The sequence below is a fragment of the Oryctolagus cuniculus genome, chromosome 16 (genome assembly GCF_051225735.1).
Source record: "Oryctolagus cuniculus isolate XC-2025 breed Fujian yellow rabbit chromosome 16, ASM5122573v1, whole genome shotgun sequence".
In the NCBI taxonomy this organism is placed as follows: Eukaryota; Metazoa; Chordata; class Mammalia; order Lagomorpha; family Leporidae; genus Oryctolagus; species Oryctolagus cuniculus.
Window position 1 is genome coordinate 88,146,418 of NC_142882.1, and position 19,113 is coordinate 88,165,530.

The 19,113-nt window shown below is 65.6% G+C and overlaps 2 protein-coding genes across 4 annotated transcripts; one reads left to right on the forward strand and one right to left on the reverse strand.

Annotated features, from left to right (window-relative positions):
• The first annotated feature begins 2,021 nt into the window (after positions 1-2,021).
• On the forward strand, positions 2,022-12,658 carry DBNL (drebrin like). 3 transcript variants are annotated; one of them, XM_051853029.3, is made up of 13 exons: positions 2,022-2,213; positions 5,692-5,747; positions 7,077-7,189; positions 7,981-8,055; positions 8,680-8,826; positions 9,409-9,486; positions 9,637-9,788; positions 9,881-9,929; positions 10,197-10,290; positions 11,004-11,099; positions 11,195-11,307; positions 11,539-11,644; positions 11,931-12,658. In XM_051853029.3, the coding sequence occupies exons 3-13, from the start codon at positions 7,124-7,126 to the stop codon at positions 12,065-12,067; spliced, it is 1,113 nt and encodes a 370-aa protein (XP_051708989.3). In that variant the 5' UTR covers positions 2,022-2,213; positions 5,692-5,747; positions 7,077-7,123; the 3' UTR covers positions 12,068-12,658. The 3 variants fall into 3 exon arrangements, with proteins under 3 accessions (XP_051708989.3, XP_069915972.2, XP_051708988.3); XM_070059871.2 differs by lacking the exon at positions 2,022-2,213 and adding an exon at positions 2,586-2,716; XM_051853028.3 differs by lacking the exon at positions 2,022-2,213 and adding an exon at positions 3,192-3,327.
• A 452-nt stretch (positions 12,659-13,110) lies between these two features.
• On the reverse strand, positions 13,111-14,905 carry PGAM2 (phosphoglycerate mutase 2). The gene is made up of 3 exons (XM_002713845.6): positions 14,458-14,905; positions 14,197-14,377; positions 13,111-13,316 (listed from the first exon to the last, which is right to left on the reverse strand). Exons 1-3 carry the CDS (start codon positions 14,869-14,871, stop codon positions 13,150-13,152), a joined length of 762 nt encoding a protein of 253 aa, XP_002713891.1. The 5' UTR covers positions 14,872-14,905; the 3' UTR covers positions 13,111-13,149.
• Positions 14,906-19,113: the final 4,208 nt, after the last annotated feature.

Genomic DNA, 19,113 nt, shown 5'->3' on the forward strand with positions numbered 1-19,113 from the left:
GATGCGTCAGTCTCCTTTTCCCTTTCAGGCCGACCAGAAAGGACAGAAACCCCTGCAGGTTCCTCGGAACCTTGGTAGAGTAGTCCGGAGAGAGACCGACTCCCTCACCTGGCTTTCTGGCGCCAGGTTTGCCGTTGGAGCTGAGAACTTGGGCTGAGTTCAGCTCGGCAAAGGCAGGAAAGGCGTTTCTCTAACAATGCCTTCCGAGCGGGGGCACAGGTGAGGGGCTTCAAGGGTCTGAAGCCGAATCGTTGAGGCTGGGCCTGTTCCTCAGCTGGTTAGAAGGCTGGTCCGCTACTGCAGTGATGCGTGAGGGAGCTGGCAGAACGGCCAGGCGGGGCCTCTGCAGGTGCTCAGAGGACATCCACGGGCCTGGCGCGTGGGGCCGGCTGTGGAGATCCAGAAACTGCCCAGTGTCGCTGTGAGGCGACCACTGAGGCTCCTCCCACAGCCGCTCCTTAGCCAACAAGAAGCATCGGTCTGCTCTGCGTTGCTTCTGAGGGTCCCGTTGGCCTCCTGGTACTGGGCTGTGTTCTTTTCCGGGGGTGTGGACTCCTCTGATTTCTCTCTTTGCTATCCTTTAGTGTTTGCTGTAACGGAACAATAACTAAATAGATGGGGCGGCACTGTCTGGGAAGGCTGCCCCATGGCTCTGCAGAACCAGTGCCACGTGGTGGCCGTCACCACACCCCTCAGCCCAGCTCCGTAAAGTGCTTAGCACAGTGACCTGGAGTGCGGAAGGAGAGGGGAGCTGACGGACATGCGAGAGGTCAGAGGGGAAATCCCGACCCAATCGGGAGGCCCTGAGTCTCAAGCAGAAATGCGCATGACTCCCAAGAAACTGATGGATTTTCTAGGTCCAGACACTTCCCCAAGCCTGTCCCCTCTGCCGGATAGGCCGTAAAGCAATCCTGGAGGCCAGGGCCAGCTTTCCCTCGCCCATTGCAAGCCTGTGGTGAGCTTTGGACCTGCAGCCTCCTCGGGCAGCCTTGTCCCCAGCAAGTCCCCTGTCGCTCCCCACACGCCTTCCAGGGCTCAGGTCAGCCAGAGAACGGCTCCTTCGTTCAGACGCCTGTTCCAAGGTGCACCAGGCGCTGGAGGCTCCCGCAGCACCGATGCCTGCAGACCCCGTGTTCCCAAGGTCAGCAGCTGGGCGGCAGATCCGGAAAGCCCCCGTGGGGTCCACCTTTTCTTGCTCTGTGGCCCAGAGATTAAGGAGTCGTGTTATCTTAAGCGGTTGATCCATGGTGAACAAATAACGGCCTGTTAGCTCTCTCTCCCAGAAGTTCCTGGGTTTGCTGAACGGAGCTGTTTGGTCTCTGCCAGGCTCCAGAAACGACAGGGCCTCAGACAAGGGACTAAAACGCCAGCGGCAGATGTCCACCAGGCCTGGGAGCTCACGGCCAAGCAGAGGTCAAGAGTGGCCAGATCTCTGAACTGAGCCAAGTCTCTGGCAATGAGTGTTCACAGGACTGGTACAGGATTCCCGGGCTGGGGGCTGCCCTCCGCGGTCCCCAGAGGGGCCGAGACAGCCTGGAGCCTTCCGTGCCTCCACTCCTCACGGCTGGCTGGGCAGCAGCGACTGGAGCCGCCTCCCGAGCAGTCCTGGGCTGCCAGCACCCCGTCCCGCGCAGCCATGCAGAGGCCGGCTCCTCGCCTGTGCCGGTGAGAGGAGAGGGACGTGCTGTTCCCTCTTGGAAGCCAGCTCCTGGCTCTCATCCCCACCACCTGCTTTCCCTGTCGACAGACTGCATTTAAAACAAAACCAGAGCTAGCGCGCGGCTGCAAAGCTGCCTCCTTCCTTCCCAGCCCCCACCTCATAAACAGCAGTGAGGGGCACAGGGTGGAGGTGGTCCGCTCACGGCTGCTCACCTCCTCTGGAGCCCACCGAGTTCACTGCACCCCGAACGAAACCCACAGCCCTCCTGCCCTCCTCTGTACCCCATCCTGAGACCCAGCCCCCAGCTGGCTTCCTCCCAGAGCTTCCTGTGGCTCCGCCCCCTCAGTCTGCACCAGGGCTCCTCCCAGGGAGGCCTTCCCTGGCCCGTCCAGCTGAGATGGCCCCCACGTGCCTACACAGGGACTGGGATCCCACCTGGGACCCTGCCTCTCCCTACTGGTAGGAATGAGCCCGGTCACCACACGGAGCCGGTCCAACTGCAGAACAGAGGCCTGCACAGCCGACGGAACGCCGCGCCCGGCAGGGCTGCCCGGTGGGCATCGGGGGCAAGCACAGGAGCAGGGGCAGGTGGGAGGGCTGCGTGGGTTCTCCCTAGGTGGACGGAAATGGCAAAAGTGCCCCCGAGAGCCGAGGCGTCCGTGTGGATAAACTGCCGGCTGGAAGGTGCTGACGGGGAGCACCCCCGGAGGAAGGCCACGCGGGCCCCGGGAGGCTGAGGCGGAACTGGCCCAGAACGAGGAGGGACTGGTCTGAGGGCAGAAGCGCTGGTACTGAAGCTTCCAGGAAAAAAGGAGCTGGGGAAGCTGAGCGGCCAGACACGGGGGCCCGCCGGGGGGCGGTGACGCCTTCCGGGCAGGCGTGGCCGGCGGGGAAGCAGGGCCGGCTCCTGGTCGGAGGACGGCTCGGCCTCTCGCTCCCGCCCACCGGCCCGCACCACGCGCCGCCGGGATTCAACGTGGGGGCTCCCCCAATGACGCAACCCTCTCCACACCGCTGACGTAACGACACCGGGCACAACTCTCCGGAGACCCTGGGGTCCGTGGGCCTTCATTTTACGGAGGCGGAGGAGGCTGGGAGGGAAGCCGGGAGCTGCCCTCGGCGCGCAGAGACCCCCAGACGTGGGGAGACGCCCAGGGCCGACTCTCGCCGACCACACTAGAGAAGGCGCAGGGGAGCGCGAGGGCGGTGCGGTCAGCACCTGCCAGTCACTCGCGCTCTCGCGTGCACGCTTCATCCTCACGGCAGCTCTCTCTCGAGGTCCACACAGGCTCCGGCCACCCGCGGACCCGCGCGTCCACTGCGGCCGGGACGTGCTCTGCGGGAGCAGCCGCCCCCTGCCCCGCTCTCCCCGACCACCCGAGTCCGCCAGGCCTCCACTCCCGGCCCGCCTTCCCGGCGCCGAGTCCCGCCCCGCTTCCGCTTCCGGCCGGCGGGGCGGGGCTTCCGGCTGGCGGGGCGGGGCTTCCGGCTGGCGGAGGCCGGGCTTCGGGCAGTCCGGGGAGGCCGGGCCGGCGGCGGCGGCGGCGGCGGCGGTGGTGGCGGTGCGGGGACCGCGGGCGGGACATGGCGGCGAACCTGAGCCGGAACGGGCCTGCGCTGCAGGAGGCCTACGTGCGGGTGGTCACGGAGAAGTCTCCGACCGACTGGTGGGCGACGAGGCGGGCCGGGCGGGTCGGTCTGAGGCGGGAGCGGGCGCCGTCGGGGGAGTCGGGGCGCAGCTGCACTGGCTCGGCCCGGGCTCCGGTGCTGGGTTCTCGGCTTGGCCGTGCCTGCCGGGCTGCCGGGCTCTTCCCGGCCCGGAACTGCCCTGGGGAAGGGGTCGCCCGCAGCCTTCCGTGGGAAGGCGGAAGCCACGCCCGGGCTCCCGCCCCGCTGCCTCTGGGGTCTGGCGGCCGGCGAGGTCGGGCTCGGGGCCTGGCGCTCCAGGAACGTGCGTCTCCGAGCCTGAGCCCTGTGCAGATGAGTCGAGGTGGGCTCCGGGGGCTGGCGGTCGGCGCCTGCCCCGGGCGAGGCCGCACGGCCCGGGAGCCCGGGTCTGATGCCTGAGACCTGCCCCGTTGTGAGCGCTGGGTGGACGCCGTCCACTCGGAGACATCGCACCGGCCTCCTCTGCTGGCTCGTCCCGCAGGAAATTCCCCCGCGAGTCTGGGTTTTTCGTAGGCGAGCGTGTGGATGTCGCCTCCAGCCCCGCCTCGCGCCTGTGCTCCTCGGGGCGCTCTCAGACCCCCGCCCGTGGCCTCAGACCCGCTGGAAGGGTCTGCGCTTGGAGCCCCTGCTTTGGTTCCCAGAAGGATCCTTGCCCGGGGCTGGGTTGGCTCTTGGTCGCCTGTTTAACCCGCACTGACTCCCTGGGCGGTCCCCGTTGATCTCCGACCCCCACCCTCCCGGGAAGCGTCTGCTGTGTGTGTGTGTGTGTGTGTGTGTGAGTGTGAGTGTGAGAGATGCCCTGCACGGGTGTGTGTGTGTGTGTGTGAGACGCCCTGCACGGGGTGTGTGTGTGTGTGTATGTGTGTGTGAGACGCCCTGCACGGGGTGTGTGTGTGTGTGTGTGTGAGACGCCCTGCACCGGGTGTGTGTGTGTGTGTGTGTGTGTGTGAGACACCCTGCACCGGGTGTGTGTGTGTGTGTGTGTGTGAGATGCCCTGCACCGGGTGTGTGTGTGTGTGAGAGAGAGAGAGACGCCCTGCACGGGGTGTGTGTGTGTGTGTGTGTGTGTGAGAGAGAGAGAGAGAGAGACGCCCTGCACAGGGTGTGTGTGTGTGTGTGTGTGTGTGAGAGAGACGCCCTGCACAGGGTGTGTGTGTGTGTATTGAGTGTGAGAGACGCCCAGCAGCTCAGCCGGCTGCTCTCACCTGGGCCTTCTTACCAGCGCTGTCTCCTGCCCCCCGGTCTGGCACTGACCCCCGCCCACTGCGCCGTCCCCCCCCCCCGAGGGTGCTGAGCCTGCACTGTGGCATGAGCCCCTGGCCCGCCACCCTGTCGCGGCCCTGTGCGGCCCGTGCCCGCCTGCTAGCTGAGAGCACCGTGAGCGTGTCACTTCCCTAGCGCTAGCTTGGCAGTGGCTTCCTGTTGCACGCGGAGCGAGGCCCGCGCCGCCCCCCGGCTGCCCTGAGTGGCCCAGTTCCTGCGCCCGTCACGCTCCCACGACGTGGCCGCACCTGCTCGCCGCTGCCCTTCCTCAAACTGTCAGGCCGGTTCCTCTTCCGCGCCCTCGCTTTGCCGTCCCCTCAGCCTGCCGCCAGCCCCTCCTTGTCCTCCGGTCTCTGCCCCTCCCCAGGCTCAGGTCTCTGCTCCACGGAGGTGGCTCCCGCTCCCTGGCCGGCTTTAGGCACAAAGGGGCCCTGGGCTGGGAAGCTCTGCGTTTTCTTGCCACCTTTAAGTCTCCTAAGAGGGGTGGGGCGGCCCTGCCTCTACCCTCGGCCTGGTGCCTGGTTGCTGTGCACGGTGGGTGCCCTGACGAACGGCGGACTGGGAGTCACACAGAAAGTGACCCAGAGGCTCCGCGGAGGGGGGTGCTGTCCAGCAGGCAGCACTGGGCTGGGCAGCGTGGCGTAGGGAACAGCCGCGGGTCTGTCTCCTGCCCCCTGCCCCAGATCTTGGAGTGGTTGGCTCTCCCCTGGCTTGCTTGTCGCCTGTCCCTGCGTCACTCCCTGCCGGTGCCTTTCAGGTTCGGGAATGGGTGCATGTCTTGTCTTTTCACACCTGTGTATCTCACAGCCAGCTGAGCGTCCTGCCTGTGAGTGTGTGGGAGTCAGAGACCCCAGCGTATGTTGTCCTCGGAGCCGAGCTGTGCCCCCTGTCTGCATGGCTCTGTCCCTTGGCACGCCCCATGCACGTCAGCCGAGAGGGCTGGCTGCACTGTGGCCTGCTGAAAACCTGCCTGGCAGGCCGCAGCGGGGTGGGCAGGGCCCGTGCCTGCCAGGGCTGCTCCGGGAGGCCAGGCTGCTCTGGGTGGAGCAGGAGGGTGCGGTGTGGTGAGGTTGGACAGAGCCCGCGTGTGTTTTTTTCAGGGCGCTCTTCACCTATGAAGGCAACAGCAATGACATCCGTGTGGCTGGCACAGGCGGTGAGTGTGGCCTCCAGCGGCTCCCTGGGGGAGGTGTGCAAAGGGGAGACGGCTGTGGCCGGCCCAGTCCACCCTGACTGCACCTCGGGCACCACAGCGGGAAGAAGGGGACCGGGCACACGGACGTCCCTGCACTGAGGGCGGGGAGCAGGCCCCTTCCTGCTTCCTGTAGACCCTCCCCCACGGCAGCTCTGTTGAGAGTTCCCTGACCTTCTGCCTGCCCGACGTGGGCTAGCACCAGGCGGGACCAGGGGCCAAAGCCCCCAGCACCTCAGTCCACTGCGTGAGCGGGCCCAGTGCCCTCTGGCCACTCTGGGCAGCCTGGGGTTTCAGATGTGAGTGAGTGGCAATATTCCCCTGTGGGCTCCTTTACCTGGGGCCCGGGGCGGCGTGGTTCTCTGGGTCTCTAGGGAAGAGCCCGGGGAGCCACCTGCTCTCCAGCTCACAGGCAGCCTGTGTCCAGGGCGCCAGCCCCATAGCTGGTGGGGTGGAGGCCACAGCCCTCCTCCACCTGTGTCCTGGCCCAGCTGTGGGCAGGCGCGCCAGGAGTGGCAGCATCGCTGCCGGGGGGCCCAGTCTCTGCAGGAGACTCTGGCCACGCCGGGTGGGGATGGAGGGGCACGCACGGCAGCCCCGGCTGGTCCCCTGCACCCCCGGCACGCTCACCCGAGCGGTTCATGGAGTGTCAGGAGCGCGTGCTGCACTTGGCCACGTGCGCGGTGTGCAGAGGGGGCCCCCTCCTCTTACACGCAGCTCTCCTGGGTGGGTCCCCTTTGCAGAAGGCCTGCTGCTGAGTGCTAGTGTCTGCCGGGCGTGGACAGGCTGTGCTGTCCGAGCAGGTTGCCCGCCTCGTGTTCCTGCGGCTCCTGGAGCTGCCGTACCTGCTCCTCCTCACAGCCTGGGGCGTTCTGGAGCCGGGGCTCAGTACTGGGGAGAATGGTTTAGGTCCCTGCCCTCCAGCCCCTTCCTCGGAGTCTCTGAGGCCCTGGGGTCTGGCAGTCACATGGGTGACCCCGCAGCCCTGCTCTCCTGGGCTCTCCGTGGGGGTCCAGCACCAGTGACCGTGACGAGGAGCGCCTCCATCGGGGAGTCTGCTGCCGGTCTGCAGTATTTCCGGAATTACTGTGGGCCTAGAGGCGTGGTCTGTAACCGAGGGTGGGCGAGAAGTCACTGCAGGTGCTCGGCAGAGACCCGGCCGCCCCCGCCCCACCCAGCTCTCCCTGTCCGTCAGCCTGGGGGCCGTAGGAGTGGGAAGCCCTGGTGCAGAGGCGGGGCTCCCTGCGCTGGGCAGGCGGGGCGGACGGGGGCTAACGGTCCTGTGGCCTGCAGAGGGCGGCCTGGAGGAGCTTGTGGAGGAGTTCAACAGCGGGAAGGTGATGTACGCCTTCTGCCGAGTCAAGGACCCCAACTCCGGCCTGCCCAAGTTCGTCCTCATCAACTGGGTACGTGCGGTCAGAAAGCCCGGCTCCTCTGCTGCGCCGCCCTCGGGCGCACGGTGCCGCGGGGCGCGGCCTGGGGCAGCGGGACAGCCGGCCGTCCGCTCCGGTTCCTGCACGCAGAGCCCAGGCAGCGGGCCAACAGTCACGGAGCCCTCGCTGTCCCTTCAGGGTGGCTACTGTGGGCACGGAGGGCCAGGGCGTGCGCGGGAGCCTGGGGGCACAGACAGGTCAACAGTCACGGAGCCCTCGCCGTCCCTTCAGGGTGGCCGCTGTGGGCGCGGAGGGCCAGGGCGTGCGCGGGAGCCTGGGGGCACAGACAGGCCAACAGTCACGGAGCCCTCGCTGTCCCCTCGGGGTGGGCGCAGAGGGCCAGGGCGTGCACGGGAGCCTGGGGGCATAGACAGGTCAACAGTCACGGAGCCCTTGCTGTCCCCTCGGGGTGGGCGCTGTGGGCGCGGAGGGCCAGGGCGTGCGCAGGAGCCTGGGGGCACAGGCAGGCCAACAGTCACGGAGCCCTCGCTGTCCCCTCGGGGTGGCCGCTGTGGGCGCGGAGGGCCAGGGCGTGCGCGGGAGCCTGGGGGCACAGGCAGGCTGCTGCAGAGCAGAGTGCCCTGGTGGGGACAGGAGCAAACCCTGCGGTGGGGGCAGAGACGTCTCATCTGTGAGACGTGTTCCAGAGACTGGCTCCTGCTTCAGGGTTGCGATGTTCTCTTTGCTGGGACACGGGAGCTGCTGGGCCCCGGGGGCGAGGGCTTTGGGGTACCCTGGTCATGCCGGGCGTGCTTGTGTTACAGACAGGCGAGGGCGTGAACGACGTGCGGAAGGGAGTGTGCGCCAACCACGTCAGCACCATGGCCAACTTCCTGAAGGTGAGGGCCGTGCCCGGCCGGCTGCTCTGTAGCAGGCCTCCCAGGGGGCGCCCCCAGGCCCCTGGGCGCCTGCACTACGGCCATTCCTCTGGCCATGGGCCGCGACCAGACGGTTCTCCCCGGCAGTGAGTGCACGCGTGCTTACATTTCAAAGCGTTTGCGTCAGTGGCCGTGGCTCCTTGGCAGGTGACTGTGTGTGCCTTTGTTGCTGGCAAGGAGACATGGGGGCTTTGATTCTGGCTCTGCCAACACTTGAGAGTTGCCGTTCCCACGCGGGAGCTGAGAGGACGCCGGGCTGCTGGTCTAGAGCAGCAGTGACTGACGCACAGGCCCGGCTTCTCGGGGGAAGCAGGCTCGCTTTGTCTCCAGATGGCGTCACAGCTGGCTGCCGCTGACGGAAGGCGGGCCTTGCGTGCCTGGGCAGCCACTGAGCAACAGCAGGGACTGTCCCGCGTCCACACAGCGGGACAGGTGCCCAGGGTTTGAGCCTCCAGGGGAGCACATGCCTTAGTTCCCAGCGGCCAGATGGGCCCCTCCGTCCACGTGCAGCAGTGGCCTGTAGGAGCTGGGCCCGCCCTCGCCTCCGCGTACGGCGCCTGTCGCTCAAGTGCTGCTTCCTCCCAGGGTGCCCACGTGACCATCAACGCGCGGGCCGAGGAGGACGTGGAGCCCGAGTGCATCATGCAGAAGGTGGCCAAGGCCTCGGGGGCCAACTACAGCTTCCACAAGGAAAGTGGCCGCTTCCAGGACGCGGGGCCCCAGGCCCCGGTGGTGAGTGCTGCCCCCAGCCCGGACCCTTTATTGGGGGGGGGGGGGGGTCCCGGTGGCCAGGCCTCGCTTGGCTTCTGTGGATGGAAACTCCGAAGCCCTGCTGGGCACTGACCCTGCCTGCCGTGGGCCTGCAGCCCTGGAGCCGGCTCTGGGGGGTCAAGGTGGAAGCTCTGACAGACAGACCCCCTCGGGCCACAGTGCCCTACCCCACGTGGCTCCTGGTAGCAGCCACCACGGAGAAACTTCCTGTGGTGTCAGGACAAAGTCCAAAACCAGAGTGGACACTTGTGAGTGGTGGGGAGACTCCTGGACCTTAGCCCTGTGACAGGCAGAGCTGACAGCCAGAGCCACGTCCTCAGCCCTGGGATCTGTGCTGGCCCCTGCGCACTGCCGGGCCGGTCACTCGCGGGGCAGAGCAGCCGCCCAGGCCCCTGGGGGCTGCAGGGGCGCTGTGGGGCAGGCAGCTTGCTGGGCCTCTTTCCGGCCATCTTGGTGTTTGGGCCTAGTGGTGCTGGCTGTCCTCTCTCCGGCCTGGTGGGCCTACTCCGAGGCCCAGGTCCCAGCGCACTCCCTGCCCCCCAGGGCTCCGTGTACCAGAAGACCAACGCCGTGTCTGAGATCAAGAGGGTTGGCAAGGACAGCTTCTGGGCCCAAGCCGAGGTGAGTGCTGCTGCCGTGTCTCGGTTCCCCTCGGGGAAGCACCGCTGACAGGTGGTCAGACTGAGGGCCTGCTGGGGACGGGCCCTGGCACACCCTCCTGCCTCCGCGGGGCCGGCCCGAGCAGGGCTGAGCAGGCGGGCCTCCCTGCAGAAGGAGGAGGAGAGCCGGCGGCTGGAGGAGAAGCGGCGGGCCGAGGAGGAGCGCCAGCGGCTGGAGCAGGAGCGCAGGGAGCGGGAGCTGCGGGAAGCCGCCCGCCGGGAGCAGTACTATCAGGAGCAGCAGCAGGCCACCAGCACCCCCAGGTGAGCCCCGCCCTCACCCCTCCCCGTCCCCGAGGGGGGCCGAGGTCGCCCTGCGCCGCGCCTCAGCTCCCCGCACTGGCTCTTCCCGGCAGGACAACTGAGCAGCAGCAGGAAGTGGTCTCAAGGAGCAGAGAGGAGTGGGTGAGCCTGGACGCCCCCGCAGAGGGCCCGGGAGCTCCCAGGTCTGCACCCCGCGCAGCCCCTGCCCTGGGCTTCCCAGGCCCCGCAGAGGCGGCAGGGGCGTGGAGGAGAGGAAAGCCGAGGGCAGGCACTTCAGCGTGGACTGCGGAAGGCCCTGGGCTTCTGACACCCCCCAAGCTTTGCGGGGCTGCCGTCGGGAAGGGGTGCGGGGGCACGAGGAGACCCTGGCTGATGCTCACTGCCGGGGTCGCTTGTCTCCCCCACCAGGAGTCTGCTGGTCAGCAAGCCGCCCACCCGCGGGACATCTTCAAGCAGAAGGAGAGGGCCATGTCCACCACCTCTGTGTCGAGCCCTCAGCCAGGTGAGCCCTCCCTCCGGGCCCCCCGAGTGTGTGACGTGTACAAGAGGCCTCGTGAGCAGCCACGTGCTCAGCTCCAGCTCCTGGGCCTGGACCCGCCTCAAGCACGTGGCAGGGGCGGTGTGTGTGCGTGTGGTGCGTGTGGTGCGTGTGTGCATGTGTGTGTGCATGTGGTGCGTGTGTGTGCTGTGTGTATGTGCTGTGTGTGGTGTGTGCTGTGTGTGTGATGTGTGTGCTATGTGCGTGTGTGTGCTGTGTGTGCTGTGTGTGTGTGCGCATGGTGTGTGTATGTGTGTGTTGTGTGTGGTGTGTGCATGCATGTGTGTGGTGTGTGTGTGCGTGTGGTGCGTGTGTGTGCTGTGTGTGATGTGTGTGTGCGTGTGGTGTGTGCTGTGTGCATGTGTGTGGTGTGTGTGTGGTGTGTGCATGTGTGTGTGTGCTGTGTGTGGTGCGTGTGCTGTGTGCATGTGTGTGGTGTGTGCATGTGTGTGTGTGCTGTGTGTGGTGTGTGTGCTGTGTGTGTGCGCGTGGTGTGTGCATGCGTGTGGTGTGTGCGTGCGTGTGTGGTGTGTGCATGCATGTGCATGTGTGTGGTGTGTGCATGCGTGTGTGTGCGTGGTGTGTGCATGCGTGTGTGTGCTGTGTGTGGTGCGTGATACGTGCGTGTCTACACACCAGGGACTGCTTCTGACGCGTGCGTTTGCTGGGGTTTGCAGGCAAGCTGAAGAGCCCCTTCCTGCAGAAGCAGCTCGCCCAGCCAGAGAGCCCCTTCACCAGACAGCCGGCCCCTGCGGCCTCACAGCCGGCGGCAGGCAAGGCCTCCGTCAGCGCCTGGGCCCCGTGGGGGCTGATGGGGTGCACGGGGTGGGCACAGGAGAGGGGTCAGGCCTGCTGTGTCCCTTCACAGAGCTCCGGGAGGAGCCAGCACCCCACGCGCCCCCGAGCCTGGTGCAGGCGGAAGAGGAGGCTGTGTATGAGGAACCCCCGCAGCCAGAGGTCCTCTATGAGGAGCCCCCAGTGGTAGGTTCCTGCGGGGGGGGGGGGGCATGAAGGGGCCACAGGTGCCTGGGTTTGCCACGGCGCACACACTGCAGGGTCTAAGCACCCGTTGGGGGCCAGCGCCCCGTGCGGGTCCCGCTGGGCCTTTGTCTCTGTACCTCGGGCTGATGGCCACGCTGCGGGGCTTGACCTGAGCCGCCCGGGGCAGGGCGGGGACTGAGTGGGGCCGCATCGTGCGCACTCCCCCTGCAGATGCAGCAGCCAGGAGCTGGCTCTGAGCCTGTTGAACACTACGTGCAGGGCCAGGACCTCAGCGGGCACGGGCTGTGCGCCCGGGCCCTGTACGACTACCAGGCAGGTAAGGCTCCCAGCTGGGGGACAGGGGGCTCAGGAAGAGGAGACGGAGTGGGAGGCTGGCTTGGGGCGGATCCCCTCTGGAGCGTCAGCCCATCCCCAGGGATCCCAGGCAGCGTACTTGCGGCGCCTGGAGGGCTGGCCGAGACGCTGGCTGTGCAGGGGTCCATGCCGGGCCCTGGCGGGAGCTGTGCCCGCCAGCAGCGACGACCCCTGTGCTCAGGGGAGGGGTAGCAAGGGCCCGGGGTCCAGAGCCCCCAGCGCAGCCCCGGGCTCTGCCCTCTTTGCAGCGGACGACACAGAGATCTCCTTTGACCCCGAGAACCTGATCACAGGCATCGAGGTGATCGACGAAGGCTGGTGGCGGGGCTACGGGCCCGACGGCCGCTTCGGCATGTTCCCCGCCAACTACGTGGAGCTCATTTAGTGAGGCTGAGCCTGTCCCCCCACCCTACCCAGACGCGGCTTCCTTCCTGCCGGGTGGGGCCCGAGGAGGACCAGGCCCTGGGGCTCCCTCTGTCACCCCAGATGCAGCAATAACCTGGTGACTCCCTGAGTCCTGCCTGGGGCCAGCCCCCGGCAGCGTGGGGGAGCTGGGGCCCCTGGGGGCCGCCTTTGCCTTTTTTCTTTCTCTGGGTCCCAAGGGAACGCGGCTGTAGCCGTTTCGGTTGACCCTTGGGAGCAGTGAACTTGAGTCTGTGACCAAAGTCAGAGTGGATGGTGGGGGCGCTGACAGGGAGGAGACTTCCTGCAGCCCACCCCAGTGCGTGCCTCAGCCGACTCTGGCTGCCCGAGTGCCGTGCTGGCCTGCGCTTTCTCCCAGCCTGTCCCTGCCTGAAGAACAGATCTCAGAATCACCAGTTTGATCCAGATTCCCAGCTCTGATCCGAGTGCCCCCTGGGGAAGCGCCTCCCAGGTGTGTGCTTGTGTGTGTGTGTGTGTGTGTGTTGCGCCCTCGGGCCTCTGGGACCAGTGGTCAGCCACCTAGGAGAGCATAAACGCGATGTGACAAGCTGGAGTCCTGCGTGTCCGTGTCCATGGCTCTGGGAGAGCCAGCGTCTGCCCCAAGGCAGAGCGTGTGGGGAACGAAGGCAGCTTCGGGCTCACCTCCCAGCCTCACCTCCCAGCTGTGCAGGCTCCAGGAGTCCGGGGGCTCCTGCTTCGGGAGCCCCCTTGCGCACGCCTGTGCCTGGGAGCTGGGGCTCGGGGAGCCAGCCCCGCAAGGGGAGGCGTGGCAGGCGTGGTGGAGCGGAGGGCTGCTCTCCCCGCTGTGGCCAGTGCAGCCCGAGTCCAGGGTGTGTCCCCCAGTGGCTCTTGAGGGGCACCTAGGGGTTTGCGCAAGAGTGCAGCTTCCTGGGTGCTACGTGGCTTGACAGTGCTCCACCCCTGGTAACGGGCTGCCCCTGATTTCCCAGGGTTGCCCACAGCTAAGGGACTGACTAGGCAGGCCAAGATCCCGTCACACGTGGCCGCAGGGGGAGGACACTCCTTTATTGCCAGTGCCCACCCTCACTTGGCCTTGCCCTGGGCAGCCACAGCCTCCATGGCCTTCCGCACCGTCTCCTCATCTCCCAGGAACCTCATGGGCTTGGTGGGCTTCAGCGCCTGGTCCAGCTCGTAGACAATGGGGATCCCAGTGGGCAGATTCAGCTCCATGATGGCCTGGTCCGACATCCCTGAACCAGGGAACGATATCTGTGAGCCCCCTTGCGCCCACCCTGTCCATGCAGCAGACCAGAGCCTTGTTAGGCCACGCAGCCAGACTGCCTGGCACCAACCCCACAGAACTGCGCCTAAAGGTCAAGGCGGGACCAAGCTAGGCCAGCAGCCCACAGAAATAGCCCAGTGGTAAAACCCAGGCCTGCTCCTCACCCCCTCTGCCAGGGGCCAAGACCTGAGGAGGCCCTGCCGGGCTGGCCAGACCGGAGCCAGGAGCCAGGAAAGGCAGTCTGCTTTCTAGAGGGCTCTGAGTGTGCGACTCCCTGGGCAGAGCGTGCGTGAGCAGCGGGCACAGGGGAGCGGCCGTGCTGGGTGGAGAAACCCAACCCGCAGCCCCCGGCGCCGGGAATAGCAGCTCGACCTTTGCTGCTGGTGCCACCCCACCCTCTGCCGGTGGGAGGGTCCAGAGTGTTCCCTGGGGAGCCGTACACCCCTCGCACTGATGCCTGGTCACCCTGTCGCTGTGCCGCCGTCTCCCTGACCCTGCTGGGAGAGGCCCACAGAAGGGAGGGTGGGAGGACCAGGGAGGACTTGAGGGACTGCACTCTGCTTGGAGAGCACAGGGAGCAGGGAGCGGGGCCGGGCCTGGGGCCGCCTGGCTGGGTGTCCTTGGCAGGAGGCCACCTGAAGCCTCTGCCCCTCCCCTGGTGGGCCCTGCTCGGGGAGGGGCAGCAGCCTGGTCAGGGCTGGGCAGCTCTCCAGCCACAGCCTTAAGAATGTTACCCACAGAAAGTGAAGGTCACAGTTCTCTCGTGAGCCCCCCCACCCAGTTGTCTGAAACCCCTGTGTGGCGGGAACTCAGCACCAGCCCCGCCCCGCCCCGGGGAGCGGCCTCACCTTCCAGGTGTTTGACGATGCCACGCAGGCTGTTGCCGTGCGCGGCGATGAGCACGCGCTTGCCGGCCTTGATCTGCGGGGCGATCTCCTCGTTCCAGAAGGGCAGGGCCCGGGCGATGGTGTCCTTGAGGCTCTCGCAGGTGGGCAGCTCGCCCGGCTTCAGCCCCGCGTACCGCCGCTCCTGGAGGGCAGGGGACACGGCTGTTCCCTCCCTGGACCCCCGGCCCCACCCAGCTCTGCGCCCGGCCTCCCAGGGCTCACCTTGCTGATGGAGGTGTAGTAGGGGTGCTTCTCGTCCATGGGGGGCGGCGGGATGTCGAAGGAGCGGCGCCAGATCTTGACCTGCTCCTCCCCGTGCTTGGCCGCCGTCTCGGCCTTGTTGAGGCCGGTGAGGCCCCCGTAGTGCCGCTCGTTGAGGCGCCAGGTGCGCACCACGGGCAGCCACATCTGGTCCGTGCCGTCCAGGATAGTCCAGAGGGTGCGGATGGCCCGCTTCAGCACTGACGTGTAGCAGATGTCAAACTCCATCTTGGCGTCCTTGATGGCAACCGCCCCCCGCTTGGCCTCCTCGGCCCCCTTCTCGCTCAGCTCTGCATCGAACCAGCCGCAGAACCGGTTCTCCTGGTTCCAGGTGCTCTCCCCGTGGCGGACCATCACCAGGCGGTGGGTGGCCATGGTGGCAGCGGAGATGGGGGCTGTGGACCAGGACAGCACCTGGCCAGCACCTCCCACTTATAACGGTCCAGCCCCAGCCCCCACCCCAGCCAACTGCCAATCAGCATTCCAGAAGGGACAGGCGGCAGCAGGTGGCCAGTAGCAGGGCCGCTGGGTGGGGGCAGGCCTAAGAGCTGATCTGAAAATAGCCCAGCCTGGGCTCCAGAGGCATCCCTAACCCTAACCGGCCGATAGCAGAGCTCGGGCTGGGTGGGGCTGCGGGGCAGGGCTGGACAGAAGTCAGGCCTGGGGGTGGGGCGCCCAGGGGAGGCTTCACGAGGTCAGGACTCCTCGGGGCCCCCTCGGCCCTCCCCACTTGGCAGAGGCACAGAAGCCAGCACAGCTCCTTTCAGTCCTAACCCCTGGACAAGCCTGAGTCAGGCACCACCTGGTCGGTGTGGAGGCCACGTGTGCACACGTGTAGGTCTGTGTGGTCACAGCCCACATGCACATGTCAGCACACAGGCTGCAGCTGCAGCACGTGTGTTAGGGGTGCGCGCACACACGCCTCCTCGCCCCGCCCTCTGCTGCAGCCGCGGCAGGAGTCAGCTGGTGCTCATTTGCCTCGCTCCCCTCCCCGGCCCTTGCCTGAGCCAGGCCTTCCCCCCACCTTCAAAGTCACCCCAGACGGCCCCCCCAGGGTTCCCCACCTCCTGGGCACAGGAGTCAGTCACTGGTCCCAGTCGCCAGACAGCTCAGTGGGAGCCCCACCTGCCACACCCCAGCCAGCTTGTGAAAACAGGAGGGGTGGGGCAGACTTAGGCAGGAGCGTGTAAGCCCCCAGGGGAGGGCTGCTACCTGGGGACCCCCACGCTGGCACAGGAGCACCAACAGGCAGGGCTGGGAGAACTGGCGTTTTGTCCCTTGGTCACGGCTGGAATCGACTCCCCAGACACATAGCTCCTTGGCAGTGGGGCAGAGCTGGCGGCTGGCAGGTCTGGCGTAGAAGCAGCCCCGCGGGATGGGCATGTAGGGGAGGGGCAGTGGGAAGAGCAGAATGCAAGGCTCAGCCAGGATGAGCCCCAAGGAGCCCAGTGTGGCCTGCGGTTGGCCACGTCACTCTGCTGTGCTGAGGCAGGAGAAGCCGGCGCCCGGGTGGGGGCCACTGGGCCCAGGCCGTGTGCAGCAGGAGCTGCCGCACTGGGGAGCCCCGGCGCCTTGCTTCGACAGAGCAGGGCATGGAGAAGGCAAGAGGAGCCCAGAGCGGGGTCAGCGGGGCGGGGCGGGGCAAGGCCGGGTCTCTGAGCCGTGGCCCCAGCCCGACGCCTCTCTGATCGTTGGACGAGTTTGCTGTTCAAGCAGAGTTCTGCCCTGGGCCCCTGTCCAGTGGAATGTGAGGCATGCGGGTGTCAGCGAGGCCCTGGGAGTGAGCGAGGGGACGGGCCGTGGGTCCAGACGTCTTGGGAGGGTGGGGGACCGTCCCCCACAGGCCACACATCCACCCTGCACGATGCAGGGAGCCTGGGGCTGAGCAGGGGCAGCAGAGAGATGAGACGGGCGAGTTACCGCCTCCTCACTGCCTGGAGCCCAGGGAGGGCACCTGCTGTGGTCAGAAATGCCCCAGGAGACGCCACACCAGCAGCAGGGAGGAGGTCAGCTTGGGGGAAGCCCCCTCCTCATGGATGTCAGCCGAGCAGGCACCAGAGACCTAGGGGACCCTGCCACCACCCATGGCCCCAGGAACACAGGGGCGGCGCTCCTGCTGTCTCCCTCTGCCCTGCATGGGGCCCCGGCCACAGTGGCAGGAAGCACAGTGTGGGAACCGGAAGCCCCTGGTTCCTGGTTAGAGGCCTTGGAAGGGGCCCCAGAGGTCACTGAAAGTGGCCAAGGGCCCAGAGAAGGAACACGTGACCCTGGAAGTTCCATGGGGAACCCGAGGGGTCTGATCCAAGATGTCCCTGTTGCCACAGGCCCGACCTGACACTGCAAACCAGTTCATCTCCAGCTTAAACAGCCAGCCGCCTACGCAGGGTTGAGACCTGGCTTGGAGCCTTTGCGTTGTACTCCCGGGAGCCAGGATAGAACCCCAAACCCCCGTGGGTGAAAGGAGGAAACCCTCCACTGGGTGGGAGAAGACACGGTGCCGAGCTGCCTCCGGGCAGTGCTGGCCCGCGCCCTTTAAGTGTCGGCCTGCTTGGTTTTCCAGGGAATAGCTCTTCTGCTGCCTCGTGGACGCAGCTCCTTCCCAGAACAGGGAGGGAGTTGTGGGGCAGCCCCAGCTCTCAAGCAGGTCTGCTCCTGCGGCTTTCAGAGGTGCCATCCCGATGCCTTGCCATGAATGGCACCGCGCACTCGACCACAGAGCTGCACGGAGCACGGTGTGGCGGGTGCACAGGCATGAACACTCACTTCCAGAGTGTCCCTGGCAGCGTGGCCTCCATTCTGGCCTTGCCCTTGGACACGCGTGGGACACTCAGGCAGCCAGCAGGCCGCACACAGCCACAGCCTCCCGGGCACCGCCATCCTCCTTCTTTCTTGTCACCTTGGAAGAGAGGACCAAAGAAAGTTGAATTTTATTTTTTTCCAAGAAGTAGAGAAAACAAGAGTTCACATCCGCTGATTCACTTCCTAAAGGCCCACAGTGGCTGGGGTTGGCCTGGGGCTGGAGCCAGGAGGCGGGCACGATCCAGGTCCCCCACACGTGTGGCAGGAACCCAGTCACTTGGGTGAGCACCACTGCCTCCTAGGATCTGCATCAGGAGAGCTGGGGTCAGGGGCCAGTCTGGGACTTGAACCCAGGTACTCCGATGCGGGACACGGGCTAAACATCCAATCCAGTTTTTTAAAGACTCGTGTTGTTTATTTAAAGGCAGAGTGGCAGAGAGAGGGAGAGACAAAAGGAGATCTTCCATCTACTGGTTCACTCCCCAAATGGCCGCAACACCCAGGGCTGGATCAGGCCCAAGCCAGGAGACCAGAACTTCATCTGGGCAGGGTCCCAGGCCTCCTGGGTGCATCAGCAGGGAGCGGGGTGGGAAGTGGAGCAGCTGGGACTTGAACTGGTGATCCAATATGGGATGCTGACATTGCAGGCAGTGGCTTGGCCCACTGCACCACAGTGCTGGTCCCTGAACATTCTTACGATGAATGGTAAGACAGAAATTGGAGCCGGCATTGTGCCAGTGGGAAAAGCCGCCACTTACAGTGCCGGCTTCCCATATGGACGCTGGTTCTAGTCCCGGTTGCTCCACTTCTAATCCAGCTCTCTGCTGTGGCCTGGGAAAGCAGCAGCAGATGGCCCAAGTCCTTGGGCCCCTGCACCCGTACAGGAGACCTAGAAGAAGCTCCTGCCATTGCGGCCAGTTGGGGAGTGAACCAGTGGATGGGAGACCTTCTCTGCCTCTGCAACTCTGCCTTTCAAATTTAAAAAAAAAAAAAAAAAAAAAAAAAAAAAAAAAAAGATTTTAAGAAAAGAGAGGCCGGCGCCGCGGCTCACTAGGCTAATCCTCCGCCTTGCAGTGCCGGCACACGGGGTTCTAGTCCCAGTCAGGGCGCCGGATTCTGTCCCGGTTGCCCCTCTTCCAGGCCAGCTCTCTGCTGTGGCCAGGGAGTGCAGTGGAGGATGGCCCAGGTGCTTGGGCCCTGTACCCCATGGGAGACCAGGAGAAGCACCTGGCTCCTGCCTTTGGATCAGCGCGGTGCGCCAGCCGCGGCGGCCATTGGAGGGTGAACCAACGGTAAAAGGAAGACCTTTCTCTTTGTCTCTCTCACTGACCATTCTGCCTGTCAAAAATAAAAAAAAAAAATAAAGAGAAATTATCAGGAAGCATAAAGGGGAACAAAATAAAAATTTTAGAGTTGAAAAATAGAAGATTTAAAATCTACCAGATGGTTTTAATAAAAAACAGAAATGTCAAAGATAGTGAACTTATGTAAGCAGCTAAGGGGCCAGCTCTGTGGTTCAGCAAGTTAAGCTGCTGCTCACGAAGCCAGCAGCCCGGATCGGAGTGCCGGTTCAAGCCTTGGCTACTCCACTGTGGATCCAGCTTCTAAGTGCTTGGGCCCCTGCCACCCGTGTGGGAGACCCAGACAGAGTTCCTGGCTTTTGGCTTTGGCTTGGTCCAGCCCTGGTTATTGGCAGCCATTTGGGGAATGAACTAGCAGACAGACGATATCTGTCTCCTCCTGTCAACCTTAGAAACACACACCCTGGGGTTTGATGCTGTGGTGCAGTGGGCTAAGCCTCTGCCCATGTGGCTGCTG

Coding starts and splice junctions, on each gene's coding strand:
- PGAM2 (XM_002713845.6), bottom strand. CDS start 14,871: ATGGCCACCCACCGCCTGGTGATGGTCCGCCACGGGGAGAGCACCTGG. Junction 14,378..14,457: donor ACTACACCTCCATCAGCAAG/GTGAGCCCTGGG, acceptor CCTGCCCTCCAG/GAGCGGCGGTACGCGGGGCT. Junction 13,317..14,196: donor CATCGTCAAACACCTGGAAG/GTGAGGCCGCTC, acceptor TCCCTGGTTCAG/GGATGTCGGACCAGGCCATC.
- DBNL (XM_051853028.3), top strand. CDS start 3,245: ATGGCGGCGAACCTGAGCCGGAACGGGCCTGCGCTGCAGGAGGCCTAC. Junction 9,789..9,880: donor CAGGCCACCAGCACCCCCAG/GTGAGCCCCGCC, acceptor TCTTCCCGGCAG/GACAACTGAGCAGCAGCAGG. Junction 9,930..10,196: donor CAAGGAGCAGAGAGGAGTGG/GTGAGCCTGGAC, acceptor CTCCCCCACCAG/GAGTCTGCTGGTCAGCAAGC.